The 15,678-nt window shown below is 44.8% G+C and overlaps 1 protein-coding gene across 2 annotated transcripts in view; it reads left to right on the top strand.

The window, feature by feature from the left end:
• The window catches only part of mpdu1b (mannose-P-dolichol utilization defect 1b), a 160,936-nt gene that overhangs the window by 10,385 nt on the left and 134,873 nt on the right, over positions 1-15,678 (top strand). For both annotated transcript variants that reach the window (XM_063047564.1, XM_063047563.1), the window contains exon 3: positions 14,929-15,061. In XM_063047564.1, the coding sequence (XP_062903634.1) occupies positions 14,929-15,061 (133 nt within the window). The remainder of the gene's footprint in view (positions 1-14,928; positions 15,062-15,678) is intronic.

Raw genomic sequence — 15,678 nt, 5'->3', positions numbered from 1 at the left:
GTCCCTATATACCTCCATCCCCCACCAGGAAGCTCCCAAAGCTCTCTGCTTCTTTTTGGATTCCAGACCTAACCAGTTCCCCTCTACCACTACTCTCCTCTATCTAGCGGAATTAGTCCTTACTCTTAATAATTTCTCCTTTGGCTTCTTCCACTTCCTCCAAACTAAAGGTGTAGCCATGGGCACCCGTATGGGTCTCAGCTATGCCTGCTTTTTTGTTAGCTTTGTGGAACAGTCCATGTTCCAAGCCGATACTGGCATCCGTCCCCCACTTTTCCTTCGCTACATCGACGACTGCATTGGTGCTGCTTCCTGCACGCATGCTGAGCTCGTTGACCATTATCTTTGCCTCCAACTTTCACCCGGCCCTCAAATTTACCTGGTCCATTTCCGACACCTCCCTCCCCTTTCTTGATCTTTCTGTCTCTGTCTCTGGAGACAGCTTATCTACTGATGTCTACTATAAGCCTACGGACTCTCACAGCTACATGAACTATTCCTCTTCCCACCCTGTCTCTTGCAAAAATGTCATCCCCTTCTCGCAATTTCTCCGTATCTGCCGCATCTGCTCTCAGGAAGAGGCTTTTCATTCCAGGACGAAGGAGATGTCTTCATTTTTTAGAGAAAGGGGCTTCCCTTCCCTTACCATCAACTCTGCTCTCAAACGCATCTCTCCCATTTCACGCACATCTGATCTCACCCCATCCTCTCGCCACCCCACTAGGAATAGGGTTCCCCTGGTCCTCACCTACCACCCCACCAGCCTCCGGATCCATCATATAATTCTCTGTAACTTCTGCCACCTCCATCGGGATCCCACCACCAAGCACATCTTTCCCTCCCCCCTCTCTCTGCTTTCCGCAGGGATCACTCCCTACGCGACTCCCTTGTCCATTCGTCACCCCCCCATCCCTTCCCACCGATCTCCCTCCCAGCACTTATCCTTGTAAGTGCTATACCTGCCCTTACGCTTCCTCCCTCACCACTATTCAGGGCCCCAGATGGTCCTTTCAAGTGAGGCAACACTTCACCTGTGAGTCTGCTGGGGTGATATACTGCGTCCGGTGCTCCCGGTGTGGCCTTCTATATATTGGTGAGACCAACGCAGACTGGGAGACCATTTCGCTGAACACCTATGCTCTGTCCACCAGGGAAGGCAGGATCTCCCAGTGGCTACACATTTTAATTCCACGTCCCATTCCTATTCTGATATGTCAATCCATGACCTCCTCTACTGTCAAGATGAAGCCACACTCAGGTTGGAGGAACAACACCTTATATTCTGTCTGGGTAGCCTCCAACCTGATGGCATGAACATTGATTTCTCTAACTTCCGTTAATGCCCCTCTTCCCCTTCTTACCCCATGCCTTATTTATTTATTATTTTTTCCTTTTTCTCTCTCTCTTTTTTCTCTCTCTGTCCCTCTCACAATAACTCCTTGCCTGATCTCCATCTTCCTCTGGTGCTCCCCTCCCCCTTTATTTCTCCCCAGGCCTCCCGTCCCATGATCCTCTCCCTTCTCCAGCTCTGTATCCCTTTTGCCAATCAACTTTCCAGCTGTTAGCTCCATCCCTCCCCTCCCTGTCTTCTCCTATCATTTTGGATCTCCCCCTCCCCCTCCCACTTTCAAATCTCTACTATCTCTTCTTTCAGTTAGTCCTGATGAAGGGTCTCGGCCCGAAATGTCGGCTGTACTTCTTCCTATAGATGCTGCCTGGCCTGCTGCGTTCCACCAGCATTTTGTGTGTGTTGCTTGATTTTCCAGCATCTGCAGATTTCCTCGTGCTTGCAAATCAACCCGGCTTTTATATAATTCTGCAGTGGGTGCCTCAGAATATTGCCTATCCAGGTCCAAAATAGATTGCGATAACACTTGCATTTCCTTCCTATGCTCTTTATTGGCATGTGAAGTATAAGATATTATTTGACCCCTCAAGCAAGCTTTTAAAGTTTCCCAAAGTAAAGAATATGATACCAACTCAGTTTTGTTAGCCTCGAAGAATGCATCAACGTTAGCCGATATATAACTGCAAAATTTCTCATTGGAAAGCAAAAGGGGGTTAAGTCTCCACAGAGGCCGTTCTCTAATGTTTAAAGGAAAACATAGGTCCAGATATAACTATGATAGTGTACTCAATTTGTCTAATCATTGGTATCAAGGAGCTATCTATAAAGAAATAGTCTAGCCTGGAATAGGAGTGGTGAACATGAGAAAAGAAAGAGAATTGCCTAACGGATGGATTCAAAAATCTCCAAGGATTCAAAAATCTCCAAGGATCCATGTAACATTTTGTTGCATAAACATCAAGAAGACCTTTGCTGTACTAGAAGTTCCCCTAGGGCTAGACCTATCAAGCAATGGGTCAGTAGCACAGTTCAAATCTCCTGAAAAGATTAGCTGGTGTGTAGTCAGGTTAGGTATTAATGACAAAACCTTATTCGCAAAGTGGACATCGTCCCAATTAGGGTCATAAAGATTTACCAAAATGACAGGTATCTGAAAAAGAGATCCAGAGACTATAATAAAGCAACCATTAGGGTCACTGATTACATCAGATAGTGTAATCTGCATTCTTTTGGTGATTAGTACTGCCGCCCCCACCCCCCCACCCCCAGACCTGCTATTAAATCTGGAGTGGAAAACCTGACTAATCCATGCTTTACGGAGTCTATTATGGTCTTCCACCCTTATAGAAATAGTATATCTGCTTTTAATTGTTTCAGATGAGAGAAAACTTTAGCTCTTTTAACAGGACCATTGAGCCCCTTTACATTCCAAGAAATAACCCTCACAGGGTGGCCTCCATCAGCATCACCCATGTTAACCATATCAAAAGACACACAGGGCCTACAATCCAAAACAGTTGAGGGCACAAGCTGCACACAATAAAGCACAATGGAAAAAAAGTCTGGCCCATCCACAACACACAAAAGAATAAGCTGCCATGGTGATCCCCCAAAACACTCCCCCCACTCCTTTACACAAACAGGAAAAGACAATTATCTCCCGAAATCTAGATCTACCTCCCCAACTGAGGATGATCGCAGGCATTACCAAACAAAAAACTTTCATCAAAGCGTTCTCCGTACAACCAAAACTTCATTCTAATCTAGGGTGGCTCCCCTCCTTAAAATTTGTACTCACTTATTCTACCTTTAAAATATATAGGCTAAAGGTAACACAGGCCAAGCAAAACATTAAAAACAAGAAACTGGAAAACTAAACGCCAGAGATGCAAATCCCAAATATTTACATTTTGCTGGTTGAAAGTTCTTGTTAATCAGATTCCACAGCATAACAGTTCAACCCGATCACGTTCCACAAATTAAACTGGAAAAAAATGAACAAAGAAATGGGTTGTGAAAATTAACAGTTTACCTTGGTGGGAGGCCCCTTCAATGCTGCATTAATAACCTGAAAAAAAAGTCATTGCTCTTCTCATTCTTCTTCTCCCCAGCGCGAATGGTAAAACTCTTTGGCTGCCTCTGGTGTATCGAAATAATGCTTTTTACCTTCATGGGTGACCTGGAGCCGGGCAGGATACAAGAGCCCTTTCCTTAAGGCAGGGATTTCACCTCTGAACGCTGCTCATTTTCTCCCCAGCTCCGCACTAAAATCCTCATAAAAAAACACCCAGTGCCCGCGGAAATACAGCTCCTGCTTTCATCTACTGATGATGCGTTGCTTATCTTGAAAGTAGTGAAAGAGAACCAGGAACGTTCTTGGTCTCGTTTGCTGGCTTCAGGGACGCTGGATGGTTTATGTCCGACTCGGTGAGCACGCAGGAGCACGAGAGGCCTTGAGAAGAAATTTGTCCCCAGCACTTCGTCAAAAAACTTGGTCATAAATTTAACAGGGTCCGAACCTTCCAAATTTTCAGGAATGCCGACCACTCTCAAATTGGATCTCCGCGACCAATTTTCGAGGTCATCAAGCTTTCCCTTCAGAAATGTGTTTTCACTCTGCAATGCTGCAATGGCGGCTTCAGTGCTCACCAGTTGGTCACTATAATCATTTAGGCCATCTTCAACCTCATGAATGCATTCATCCTGCGACTCCTAATAAGACATAATTTGTTCCATGGTAGCATTCACTGGTGACAATGCATCTTCGAGTTCTCTTTTTAGGGCAGAATGCACCGCTTGCGTCATGTCAGTAAGAAGTACTAAACGATGCCTCTCAAGGTCATCAGATAACGCAGGCCCAGCATCGTGCAACAGCGCCATAACCGTAACATCAGCTTTCTTGCTCGAGGCTTCGCTGTCTTTTTCCTCAGTTTTACTTCAGAGGTGCATTTTATTTGCCATTTCAGTGTCCAGCAACGTCCCGGGTTGTTCACAATGTTAAATATTCAGTTATTTCGAGCGTATGGCAAAGATAAACAGGTAGATTTTCAATAAAAATCAGGAGCCACACTCACATGCACCTACTCACTCCATGCTCAACCACTTTTGGGGCAACAAAGCAAAAATTAGTGGGAAGATAGAGGATTAAGAGCTTTTAAAAACCTATAGAGAGCAACTAAGAATCATTAGGAGGGAAAAGATGAAATATGAAAGCAAGCTAGCAAACATTGTCAAAATGTTTTTTTAAAAGCTTTTTATCATAAAAAAAAGAGAGATGAGAGTAGATATAGGACCTCTAGAAAATGAGGCTAGAGAAATAATAACGGGGGACCAGGAGATGGCAGATGAATTAAATGAATATTTTGCATCAGTCTTCACCGTGGAAGACACTTGCAGTGTGCCAGATATTGAAGGGTGTGAGGGAAGAGAAGTGAGTGCAGTTATTATTACAAGGGAGAAGGTGCTCAAAAAGCTGAAAGACCTTAGGATACATAAGACATGCGGACCAGATGAACTGCACGCTAGGGTTCTGAAACAGGTAGCATTAGAGATTGTGGTGGCATTAGGAATGATCTTTCAAAAATCGTAGGACTCTGGCATGATGCCAGATGACTGGAAAATTGCAAATGTCACTCCACTGTTTAAGAAAGGAAGAAGGCAGCAAAAAGGAAATTATAGACCAGCTAGCCTGACCTCAGTGGTTGGGAAGATCTTGGAGTCAATTGTTAAGGATGAGGTTATGGAGCATTTGGTGACATGGGACAAGATAGGACAAAGTCAGCATGGTTTCCTTAAGGGAAAACCTTGCCTGACCAACCTGTTGGAACTCTTTGAGATTACAAGTAGGATAGATAAAGGGGATGTAGTTGATGTTGTATATTTGGACTTTCAGAGGCCTTTGACAAGGTACCACACATGAGGCTGCTTACTAAGCAATAAGCTCGTGATATTACAGGAGAGTTACTGGCATGGTTAGAGCATTGGCTGATTGGTAGGAGGCACTGAGTGGGAATAAAAAGATCCTTTTCTGTTTGGCTGCCACTGACTAGTGGTGTTCCACATGGATCGATGTTGGGACCGCTTCTTTTTATGCTCTATATCAGTGATTTAGATGATGGAATAGAAGGCTTTGTTGCCAAGTTTGCAGATGATACAAAGATTGCTGGAGGGGCAGGTAGTGTTGAGGAAACAGGAAGGCCGCAGAAGGACTTAGACAGATTAGAAGAATGGGCAAGAAAGTGGCAAATGAAATACAATGTTGGAAAATGCATGGTCATGCACTTTGGTGGAGTTCAGGAGAATGAGGGGGGAATCTCATAGAAACATTCTAAATGTTAAAAGGTCTGAACAGATTAGATATGGCAATGTTATTTCCCAAGGTAGGGGATTCTAGGACAAGAGGGCACGACTTCAGGATTGAAGGACGTCCATTTAGAACAGAGATGCGGAGAAATTACTTCAGAGGGTGGTAAATCTGTGCAATTTGTTGCCACGAGTGGCTGTGGAGGCGAAGTCAGGTGGAGGTGTATTTAAGGCAGAGATAGATAGGTTCTTGATTAGCCAGAGCATCAAAGGGTATGGGGTGAAATCAGGGGAGTGGGGATGACTGGATGAAGTGGATCAGCCCATGATTGAATGGCGGAGCAGACTTAATGGGCCAAATGGCCTACTTCTGCTCCTATCTCTTATGCTCTAAATAACTATGCAGACTACTTTCTAAATGGGGAGAAAATCTAAAAATCTGAGATGCAAAGGAACCTGGGAGGCCCTGTGCAGAGCACCCTAAAGGTTAACTTGCAGCTTCAGTCAGCGGTGAGGAAAGCAAATGTAGTATTAGCATTCATTTCAAGAGGTCTAGAATACAACAGTAGCGATGTGAAGCTGAGGCTCTATAAGACACTGGTGAGGCCTCACCATGAGTATTGTGAACGGTTTTTGGCTCCTCATCTTAGAAAAGATATGCTGGTATTGGAGAGGGTTCAGAGGAGGTTCACAAGGATGATTCCTGGAATGAGAGGGTTACCATACGAGGAACGTTTGATGGCTCTGGGTCTGTATTCACTGAAATTTAGAAAGATGGGGAAGGGATCTTATTGAAATCTTTCGAATATTGAAAGGCCTAGACAGAGTAGATGTGGAAAGGATGTTTCCCGTGGTCTAGGACAAGAGGGCACAGCCTTAGGATAGAGGGGCTTCCGTTTAAAACAGAGATGCGGAGTAATTTCTTTAGCCAGAGATTGGTGCGTTTGTGGAATTTATTACCACAGGCAACGACCACACCCAGGTCGTTGGGTGTATTTAAGGCAGAGATTGATAGGTTCTTGATTGGACATGGCATCAAAGGTTACAGGGAGAAGGCTGGGTCATGGGGCTGAGGAGGGGAAAAAAAGGACCAGCCATGATTAAATGGCGGAGCAGATTTGATGGGCCAAAATGGCCTAATTCTACTCCTATGTCTCATGGTGAAGGGAGGGGGTGAGGCAGGAACCCAAATTGTTGGATGGAAATGGGAGGTGTGTGAAAGAGGGCAGGTAGGGAGAAGGAGATGGGATGTAATTGGGAGACTGATGCAGGTAGACAATGAAAATAAAACTTCCTCCCTGTGGAGTTCCTCAGTTGTGACCAAGCTTCTATTATAGAGTAGATTAGATTATTCGATTATGAGGATACTCAGTTCTCGTTTATTGTCATTTAGAAATGCATGCATTAAAAAATGATACAGCGTCTCTCCAGAATGATATTGCAAGAAAAACACCGTAAACACAGACTGGGGCTGGATTTCCGGTCTCCCCTTCAACACATCAGAGGCTTCTCCTTAGGGAAGGTGAGTTACTGTGGATCTGCAGAGGTTTTGTCCTACACCACCTTCTGTGGCTCCCCAACTCCAGGCACTTCACAGTATGTTGCTTCAGGAAGACAGACAGTATTGTTATTCTCTTTTCTCTCTTCTGCCTTCGTAAAGGCCACACACTCTACTCACTGCTACCATTAGGTACAGGAGCCTCAGGTCTCACACCACAGATTCAGGAACAATTATTACCCTTCAACCATCAGGCTCTTGAACCAGCTTGGATAAGTTCACTCACCTCAACAGTGAACTGATTTCACAAGCTACAGTCTCACTTTCAAGGCCTTGACACCTCACGTTTTCAGTATTTTTGTTATTTGTACAATTCGTCTTTTGCATATTGGTTGTTGGTCAGTTTTTATTTACTGTATGTGTAGTTTTTTCATAAATTTTATTATTTTTCTGTAAATGCCCGCAAGAAAATTAAGGTAGCATATGCTGACATGTTTTGAAGCAGGTACCTCTTTCATATCGCCTTCCTGGTGGGGCTGCCACATTCTCGGACCCTACGTCCCACCTCTCTCCGTTGTCCTTGCGTTACGCCATACTGTACTAGAATCCCTGTGCCATGAACACCAGAGATTCTGCAGACACTGGAAATCCAGAGCAACACACACAAAATGTTGGGGGAACTCAGCAGGTGTGGCAGCATCTGTGGAAATGAATAAACAATCGCTGTTTTGGGTCGAGACCTTTCTTCAGGACTGAGAAGGAAGGAGGAAGAAGCCAGAAAAAGAAGATGGGAGAGGGAAAGGAGCAGGTGATAGGTGAGACCAGATGAGGGAGGAAGGTTCTGGGTGGGGGGGGGGTGGGATGAAGTAAGAAGCTGGGAGGTGATAAGTGGAAGAGGTAAAGAGTTGAAGAAGGAATCTGATCAGGGAGGACAGTGGACCATGGAAGAAGGGGAAGGATAAGGCACCAGAGGGAGGTGAGAGGCAGGTGAGGAGAAGAAAAGGGGTGAGAGGGTAATCAGAACAAGCAATTGAAAAAAGAGAAAGTGGGTGGAAGAAATTACCAGAAGTTTGAGAATGACTTTTATATAGTCAGGTTGGAGGCTACCCAGGCAGAATATGTAGTGTTGCTTCTCCAACCCGAGCGTGGACTCATCATGGCAGTAGAGGAGGTCGTGAACTGTGATAGAGTTATAGAGAGAAAGTTTGTGAGCCCTTTGCAGTTCTGTTTTTCTGCAGTAATCACTCATAAAATGTGGTCTGATCTTCATCTAAGTCTCAATAACAGACAAACACAATCTGCCTAATAACACACAAACAATTGTACTTGTTCTTATCAAAAATGAATACACCATTTAAACAATCACAGTCTAGGTTCAAAAAGTATGTGAACCCCTTCTACAAAAGCTATTTGGTGTTCCAATCAGTGAGATGAGATTGGAGGTGTGGGTTGTAGAGGTGCCCTGCCTATTAAAAAGACACACAACAGGTTACTGACAAAGCCTGTTCTCAAAAAAAGTCATTTATGTACAGCATGCCTCAGCCAAAACCACTTTCAGAGGAGCTGAGAACGAGCATTGCAGAGATGTATCAAGATGGAAAAGGCTACAAAAGCATTTCTAAAGACCTGAGTGTTAGTCGGTCCACAGTAAGAGAAATTGTCAACAAACAGAGGAAACTCAGTACTGTTGCTACTCTTCCCTGGGAGTGGCATCCTGCAAAGATCACACCAACAGCACAACGTGCGATGCTGGTGGAGGTGAAAAAGAACCCAAGGGGAATAGCAAAAGACCTGCAGAAATCTCTAGAAATTGATAAAGTCTCTGTTCGTGTGTCCACTAGAATAAAAACACTGAACAAGAATGGTGTTCATGGAAGGACACCACGGAGGAAACCGTTGCTCTCCAAAAAACGCATTTGTTGCATATCTTAAGTTTCCAAAAGACCATTTGGATTTTCCACAATGCTTCTGGGACAATATTCTATGGACAGATGAGACAAAAATTGAACTTTTTGGCAGAAATGCAATAACATTTGGATGTAAAAAGTCACTGCACACCAACACCAAAACCTCATCCCTACTGTAAAGCATGGTGGAAGGAGCATCATGGTTTGGGGCTGCTTTGCTGTCTCAGGGCCTGGTTAGCTTGCAATCATTGAGGGAACAATGAATTCAAATTTGCATCAAGACACTTTATAGGAGAATGTCAGCGTAGCGGTCCGTCACCGAAGCTTAATTGAAGTTGGATAATGCAACAAGACAATGATCAGAAACACAAAAGTAAATCAACAACAGAATGATTTAAAAAAGAAAATTCATGTTTTGGAATGACCAAGTCAGACTCCAGACCTTAACCCAATTGAGATGCTGTAGCATGGCCTGAAGAGGGCTGTTCACGCAAGGTATCCCAGAAATACTGATGAACTGAAACAGTTTTGTATGGAGGACTGTTCTCAATTCCTCCTCGCTGTGGCGCAAGTCTGATCAGCGGCCACAGGAACGTTTAGTGGAGATTATTGCTGCTAAAGGGGGTTCTACCAGTTATTAAATACAAGGGAACACCCAATCCAGTATTGCTGATCTCCTAGTAGGCTCAACAACAAGCTCACTCTCTTGAGATCCATTACCAACCTGATTTTCTCAATTGACCTGCATGTTGAATTCTCCCATGACTATCATAACATTGTCCTTTTGACATGCCTTTTCTATTTCCTGTTGTAATCTGAGGTCCACAACCCAGCTACTGTTTCGAGGCCTGTGCATAGCTGCCAATAAGGTCCTTTTATTCCGGAAGCCCCATCAACGGCGGGAACAGAGCACTTCGAAGTAAATAAAAGTACAGAAGGGATAAGCTGTGCAGCCATTGTTGGAAGTGAGTCAGCAGTGAGAGTGGAAGAGGGAGTATCAGGCTTTGACTCAAGAGGCTTCAACAAGAAGAGGCTGAGTCCAAAGAAACAGATTAGAGGATTTGGTCTTGGTTGCCCGTAGTACAGTGCAGACAGGATGGCAGATAAAGCAGTGGAGTGCTCCTCCTGTAGGATGGGGGAATTCATGGAACCTGACAGTCTCCCTGATGAGTACACCTGTGGGAAGTGCAGTCAATTCCAGCTCCTGAAAGACCGCATTAAGGAGCTGGAGCTGGAGTTGAATGAACTTAGGATCATCCGAGAGGCAGAGCATTTTATAGCTATGACCTTTGAGCAAGTGGTTACACCCAGAGTGCAGAATTCGGGAGTAGATGGGTGAACACTGAGAGAGGTAAAGGGAGAAGGAAGTCAGTGCAGGGCCCCCCCTGTGACCATTCCCCTCAGCACAGGTATACCCCGTTGGATACTGCTGAGGGGGATGACCTCTCTGGTCAAAGAAGCAGCAGCCAGGTCAATAGCATTGTCGTGGGCTCTGAGCCTCAGAAGGGTAGGGTGAAGTCAGTTGGAGCAATAGTCATAGGGGACTCGATAGTTGGCAGGACAGATAGGAGATTCTGTGGCAGCAAAAGAGACACCAGGATACTGTGTTGCCTCCTGGGTGCTTGGGTCCAGGATGTCTCTGAACTGTTGTAGAATATTCTGGAAGGGGAGAGTGAGCAGTCGGAGGTTGTGGTACATGTTGGTACCAAGGACGTAGGCAGGAGAGGGGTAGAGGTCCTGCTCAGTAAGTTTAGGGAGTTAGGAAGGAGACTGAAGAGCAGGATCTCCAAGGTGGTCATCTCTGGATTACTCCCAGTGCCACAACCTAAGGAAGGTCAGAACAGGAAGATAGCACAGATAAATGAGTGGCTGAGGAGATGGTGCAGGGGGCAGGGTTTCAAGTTCTTGGATCATTGGATCCTTTTCTGGTGTAGGGGTGACCCGTACAAGTGGGACGGGCTGCATCTGAACTGGAGGGGAACCAATATCCTGGAGAGAGGTTTGCTTATAGTGTTGGGGAGGGTTGAAACTAGATTTAAAAGAGGGTGGGAACCGAAGTGAGGAGACAGAGGTTGGTGCACAAGTACTGACAGCTTGTAGGGAGTTTGTGAGGAAAAATAAGCAGATGATAGAGCAAAGATTCACTCAGTCAGATGGTTTGAGATGGTCTATTTTAATGCAAGGAATATCATAAGCAAGGAGGATGAACTTAGAGCTTGGATCAATACGTGGAACTATGACATTTTGGCCATTACAGAGACTTGGATGTCTCAGGAGCAGGAAAGGCTGCTGAGTGTGCCAGACTTTAGATGTTTCAAAAAGAACAGAAAGGAAGGTGAAAGAGGTGGGGACATGGCATTTCTAATCAGGGATAATGTCAGTGCTGCAGAAAAGGAGGAGGCCATGGAGGGATAATCTACTGAGTCAGTGTGGGTGGAAGTCAGAAACAGGAAAGGGGCAATCACTCTACTGAGTGTTTTTTATAGACTCCCCAATTGTAACAGGGATATTGAGGAGTAGATAGGGAGGCAGATTCTGGAACGGTGCAATAATAATAGGGTTATTGTGATGGGGATTTTAACTTTCCGAATATTGACTGATATCTCCTTAGAGCAAGGTGTTTAGATGGGGTGGAGTTTGTTAGGTGCGTTCTGGAAGGTTTCCTGATGCAATATGTGGATAAGCCAATTAGAGGAGAAGCTGTACTTGATTTGGTATTGGGAAATGAACCTAGTCAGGTGTCGGATCTCTCGGTGGGAGAGCATTTTGGAGGCAGTGATCACAACTCTATGTCCTTTACCACGGTGCCGGAGAGGGATAGGAGCAGACAATTTTGGAAAACATTTAATTGGGGTAGGGGGAAATATGATGCCATTAGGCAGGAACTTGGGAGCAGATGTTCTCAGGGAAATGCATGGCAGAAATGTTGCAAATGTTCATGGCGTTCTGCATAGGTATGTCCTAGTGAGACACAGAAAAGATGGTAGGGTAAAAGAACCATGCTGTACAAAGGATGTAGGAAATCTAGTTAAGAAGAAAAGCTTACAAAAGGTTCAAGAAACTAGGTGCTTTTAGAGCTGTAGAAGATTACAAGGGTGCAGGGAAGGAGCTCAAGAATGGAATCAGGAGAGCTAGAAAAGGCCATGAGAAGGCCTTGGCAAGCAGGATGAAGGAAAACCCCAAGGTATTCTACAAGTATGTGAAGAGCAAGAGGATGAGCCATGTGAGAATAGGACCAATCAGGTGTGATAGTGGAAACGTGCTTGGAGTCGGAGGAGGTAGCAGAGGTACTTAATGAATACTTTGCTTCAGTATTTGCCAGTGGAAAGGACTTTGGCAATTGGGGATGACTTAAAGCGGACTGAAATGCTTGAGTGTATAGATGTTAAGAAAGAAGATGTGCTGGAGCTGTTGAAAGGTACTAAGTTAGATAAGTCGCTGGGACTGGATGAGATATACCCCAGGCTACTGTGGGAAGCAAGGGAGGAGATTGCTGAGCCTCTGATGATGATCTTTGCATCATCAATAGGGATGGGAGAAGTATCAGAAGAATGGAAGGTTGCAAATGTTCTCTTATTCAAGAAAGGGAGTAGAGGTAACCTAGGAAATTATGAGTCTGATGTAGAAGATCCTGAGAGGCAGGATTTATGAGCATTTGGAGGGACATAATCTGATTAGGCTTTGTCAAGGACAAGTTGTGCCGTATGAGCCTAATTGAATTCTTCGAGGATGTAACAAAGCACATTGATGAAGGTAGAGTAGATGTAGTGTATATGGATTTTAGCAGGGTATTTGATGAGGTGCCCTGTGCAAGGCTTATTCAGAAAGTAATGAGGCATAGGATCCAAGGAGACCTTGCTTTGTAGATCCAGAATTGGCTTGCCTACAAAAGGCAAAGAGTGGTTGTAGATGGTTCATCTTTTGCCAGGAGGACAGTGACCAGTGGTGTTCTACAGGGATCTGTTCTGGGACCCCTCCTCTTTGTGACTTTTATAAATGACTTGAATGAGGAAGTAGAAGGGTGGGCTAGTAAGTTTGCGGATGACACAAAAGTTGGTGGTGTTGTGGATAGTCTGGAGGGTTGTCAGAGGTTACAGTGTGACATCGATAGTGCAGAAGGAGATTTACAAGGATGTTGCCTGGATTGGGGAGCATGCCTTATGAGAATAGGTTGAGTGAACTTGGCCTTTTCTCCTTGGAGCAACGGAGGGTGATAGGTAACCTGATAGAGGCGTATAAGATAGAAATATAGAAAACCACAGAGTTGTGCTGAGGATGATGAGAGTCATTGATCGTGTGGATAGCCAGAGGCTTTTACCCAGGGCTGAAATGGCTAACATGAGGGGGCATAGTTTTAAGGTGCTTGGAAGCAGGTACAAGGGGGATGTAAGAGGCAGATTTTTTACACGGTGAGTGGTGGGTACGTGGAATGCACTGCCAGTGACAGTGGTAGAGGCGGATACAATAGGGTCTTTTAAGAGATTCTTAGATAGGTACATCGAGCTTAGAAAAACAGACCATCAGACATGGGAATAGAATTAGGCCGTTTGGCCCATTGAGTCTGCTCCGCCATTCAATCATGGCTGATCCTATTTTTATTTCCTCCTCAATCCCAGTTCCCAGCTTTCTGCTCGTAACCTTTGAAGCCATGTCCAATCAAGAACTTATCAATCTCTGCCTTAAATATACCCCGCCACAGCTGCATGTGGCAACAAATTCCACAAATTCACCACCCTCTGGTTAAAGAAATTTCTCCACATCTCTGTTTTGAAAGGGTGCCCCTCTATCCTGATGCTCCCACCATGGGAAACATCCCATCCACTTCTACTCTGTCTAGGCCTTACAACATTCGAAAGGTTTCAATGAGATTGCCTGTCACCTTTCTGAATTCCAGTGAGTACAGATCCAGAGACATCAAACGTTCCTCATATGATAACCCTTTCATTCCTGGAATCATCCTTGTGAACCTCCTCTGGATACTCTCCAATGCCAGCACATCTTTTCTAAGATGAGGGGCCCAAAACTCTTCACAGTACTTACGGTGAGGCCTCACCAGTGCCTTATAAAGCCTCAGCGTCACATTCTTGCTCTTGTATTCTAGATCGCTTGAAATGAATGTTAACATGGCATTTGCCTTCCTCACCATCAACTCAACCTGCAAGTTAACCTTCAGGGTGTCATGTGCAAGGACTCCGAAGTCCCTCTGTATCTCAGATTCCTGGATTTCCTCCCCGTTTAGAAAATAGTCCGCACATTTATTTCTATTACTAAAGTGCATGACCATGCATTTTCCAATAGAGGGCGATATGGTCGGGTAATTCTAGGCGATTTCCAAAGGAGGTTACCGGTCGGCACAACGTTGTGGGCCGAAGGGCCTGTAATGTGCTGTAGATTTCTATCTTCCATGATTTTTTCCAGCCTGGACTGTGAATGATTGAACAATGAGTTCAATAAAGACATGAAAAGTACAATCGTTTGTGTGTTAGTAGTTTAAGCAGATTGTGTTTGTCTATTATTGTGACTTAGATGAAGATCAGACCACATTTTATGAGTAATTGACGCAGAAAACCAGGTAGATACAAAGAGTTCACAAACTTTTTCTTGCAACTGTAAAAGTGCAACACAAAAACGGGCTCTTTGGCCCATCTATTCTGTGCTGAACCATTTAAACTGCCTACGTGTTGTAATGGGAATAGGGGGTCAAATTAAAGTGGGTGGGCACTGGGAGATCTTTGTTTAGTGCCTGTACTGTGGTTATTGTGTTTATTTTTACCATGTTCCCCCTGTGAGCTTCTCACAAGATGGAATGTCATTGCATCCTGCTGTGTTTGACAATGAACTCTTTTGAATCAGAGCTTTCTTTCTTGTTCCAGTGAAACTGCCGCAGATTTTTAAAATCCTCCGGGCAAAGAGCACAGCAGGACTGAGCTTCAAGTCGGTCCTGCTGGAGGTGTTAGCCATCACGGGCACCATGATGTACAGCATCAGAAACCACTTCCCCTTCAGGTAACTTTCCGTCAGGCTGCAGCCTCGTGACCTTTCATCTTGGCTCTGATATTTCTGCTTCTCACAGGGAATCAGGCCCTTTGGCTCAACCCATCTATGCTGACCAGATGGCAGATTTAATTGTCACATGTATATCAAAACATACAGTGAAATGTGTCATTTGTGTTGGCAACCAACACTCAAAAGTGTTCCCACAAATTTCGGTGCTAACGCAGAATGACAAATTTCACGTCAAGTGATAATAAAGCTGATCTTGATATCTGGAACTCACCGTCAGAGAGCCGGTGGAATTAGATGCACTCACGTGTTTAAAGGGACTTAGACTCCTCCGTAGAGAACGTTAAGAGCACCAAATTTCTTGGTGTTCACCTGGTGGAGAATCTCACCTGGTCCCTCAACACCAGCTCCATAGCAAAGAAAGCCCAGCAGCATCTCTACTTTCTGCAAAGTCTGAGAAAAGTCCATCTCCCAGCCCCCATCCTCACCACATTCTACAGAGGTTGTATTGAGAGCATCCTGAGCAGCTGCATCACTGCCTGGTTCAGAAATTACACCATCTCAGATCGCAAGACCCTGCAGCGGATCATGAGGTCAGCTGAGAAGATCATCGGGGTCTT

The sequence above is a fragment of the Mobula hypostoma genome, chromosome 5 (assembly GCF_963921235.1).
Source record: "Mobula hypostoma chromosome 5, sMobHyp1.1, whole genome shotgun sequence".
NCBI classification, from domain to species: Eukaryota; Metazoa; Chordata; class Chondrichthyes; order Myliobatiformes; family Myliobatidae; genus Mobula; species Mobula hypostoma.
This window is presented reverse-complemented; position numbering and strand designations above follow the sequence as displayed.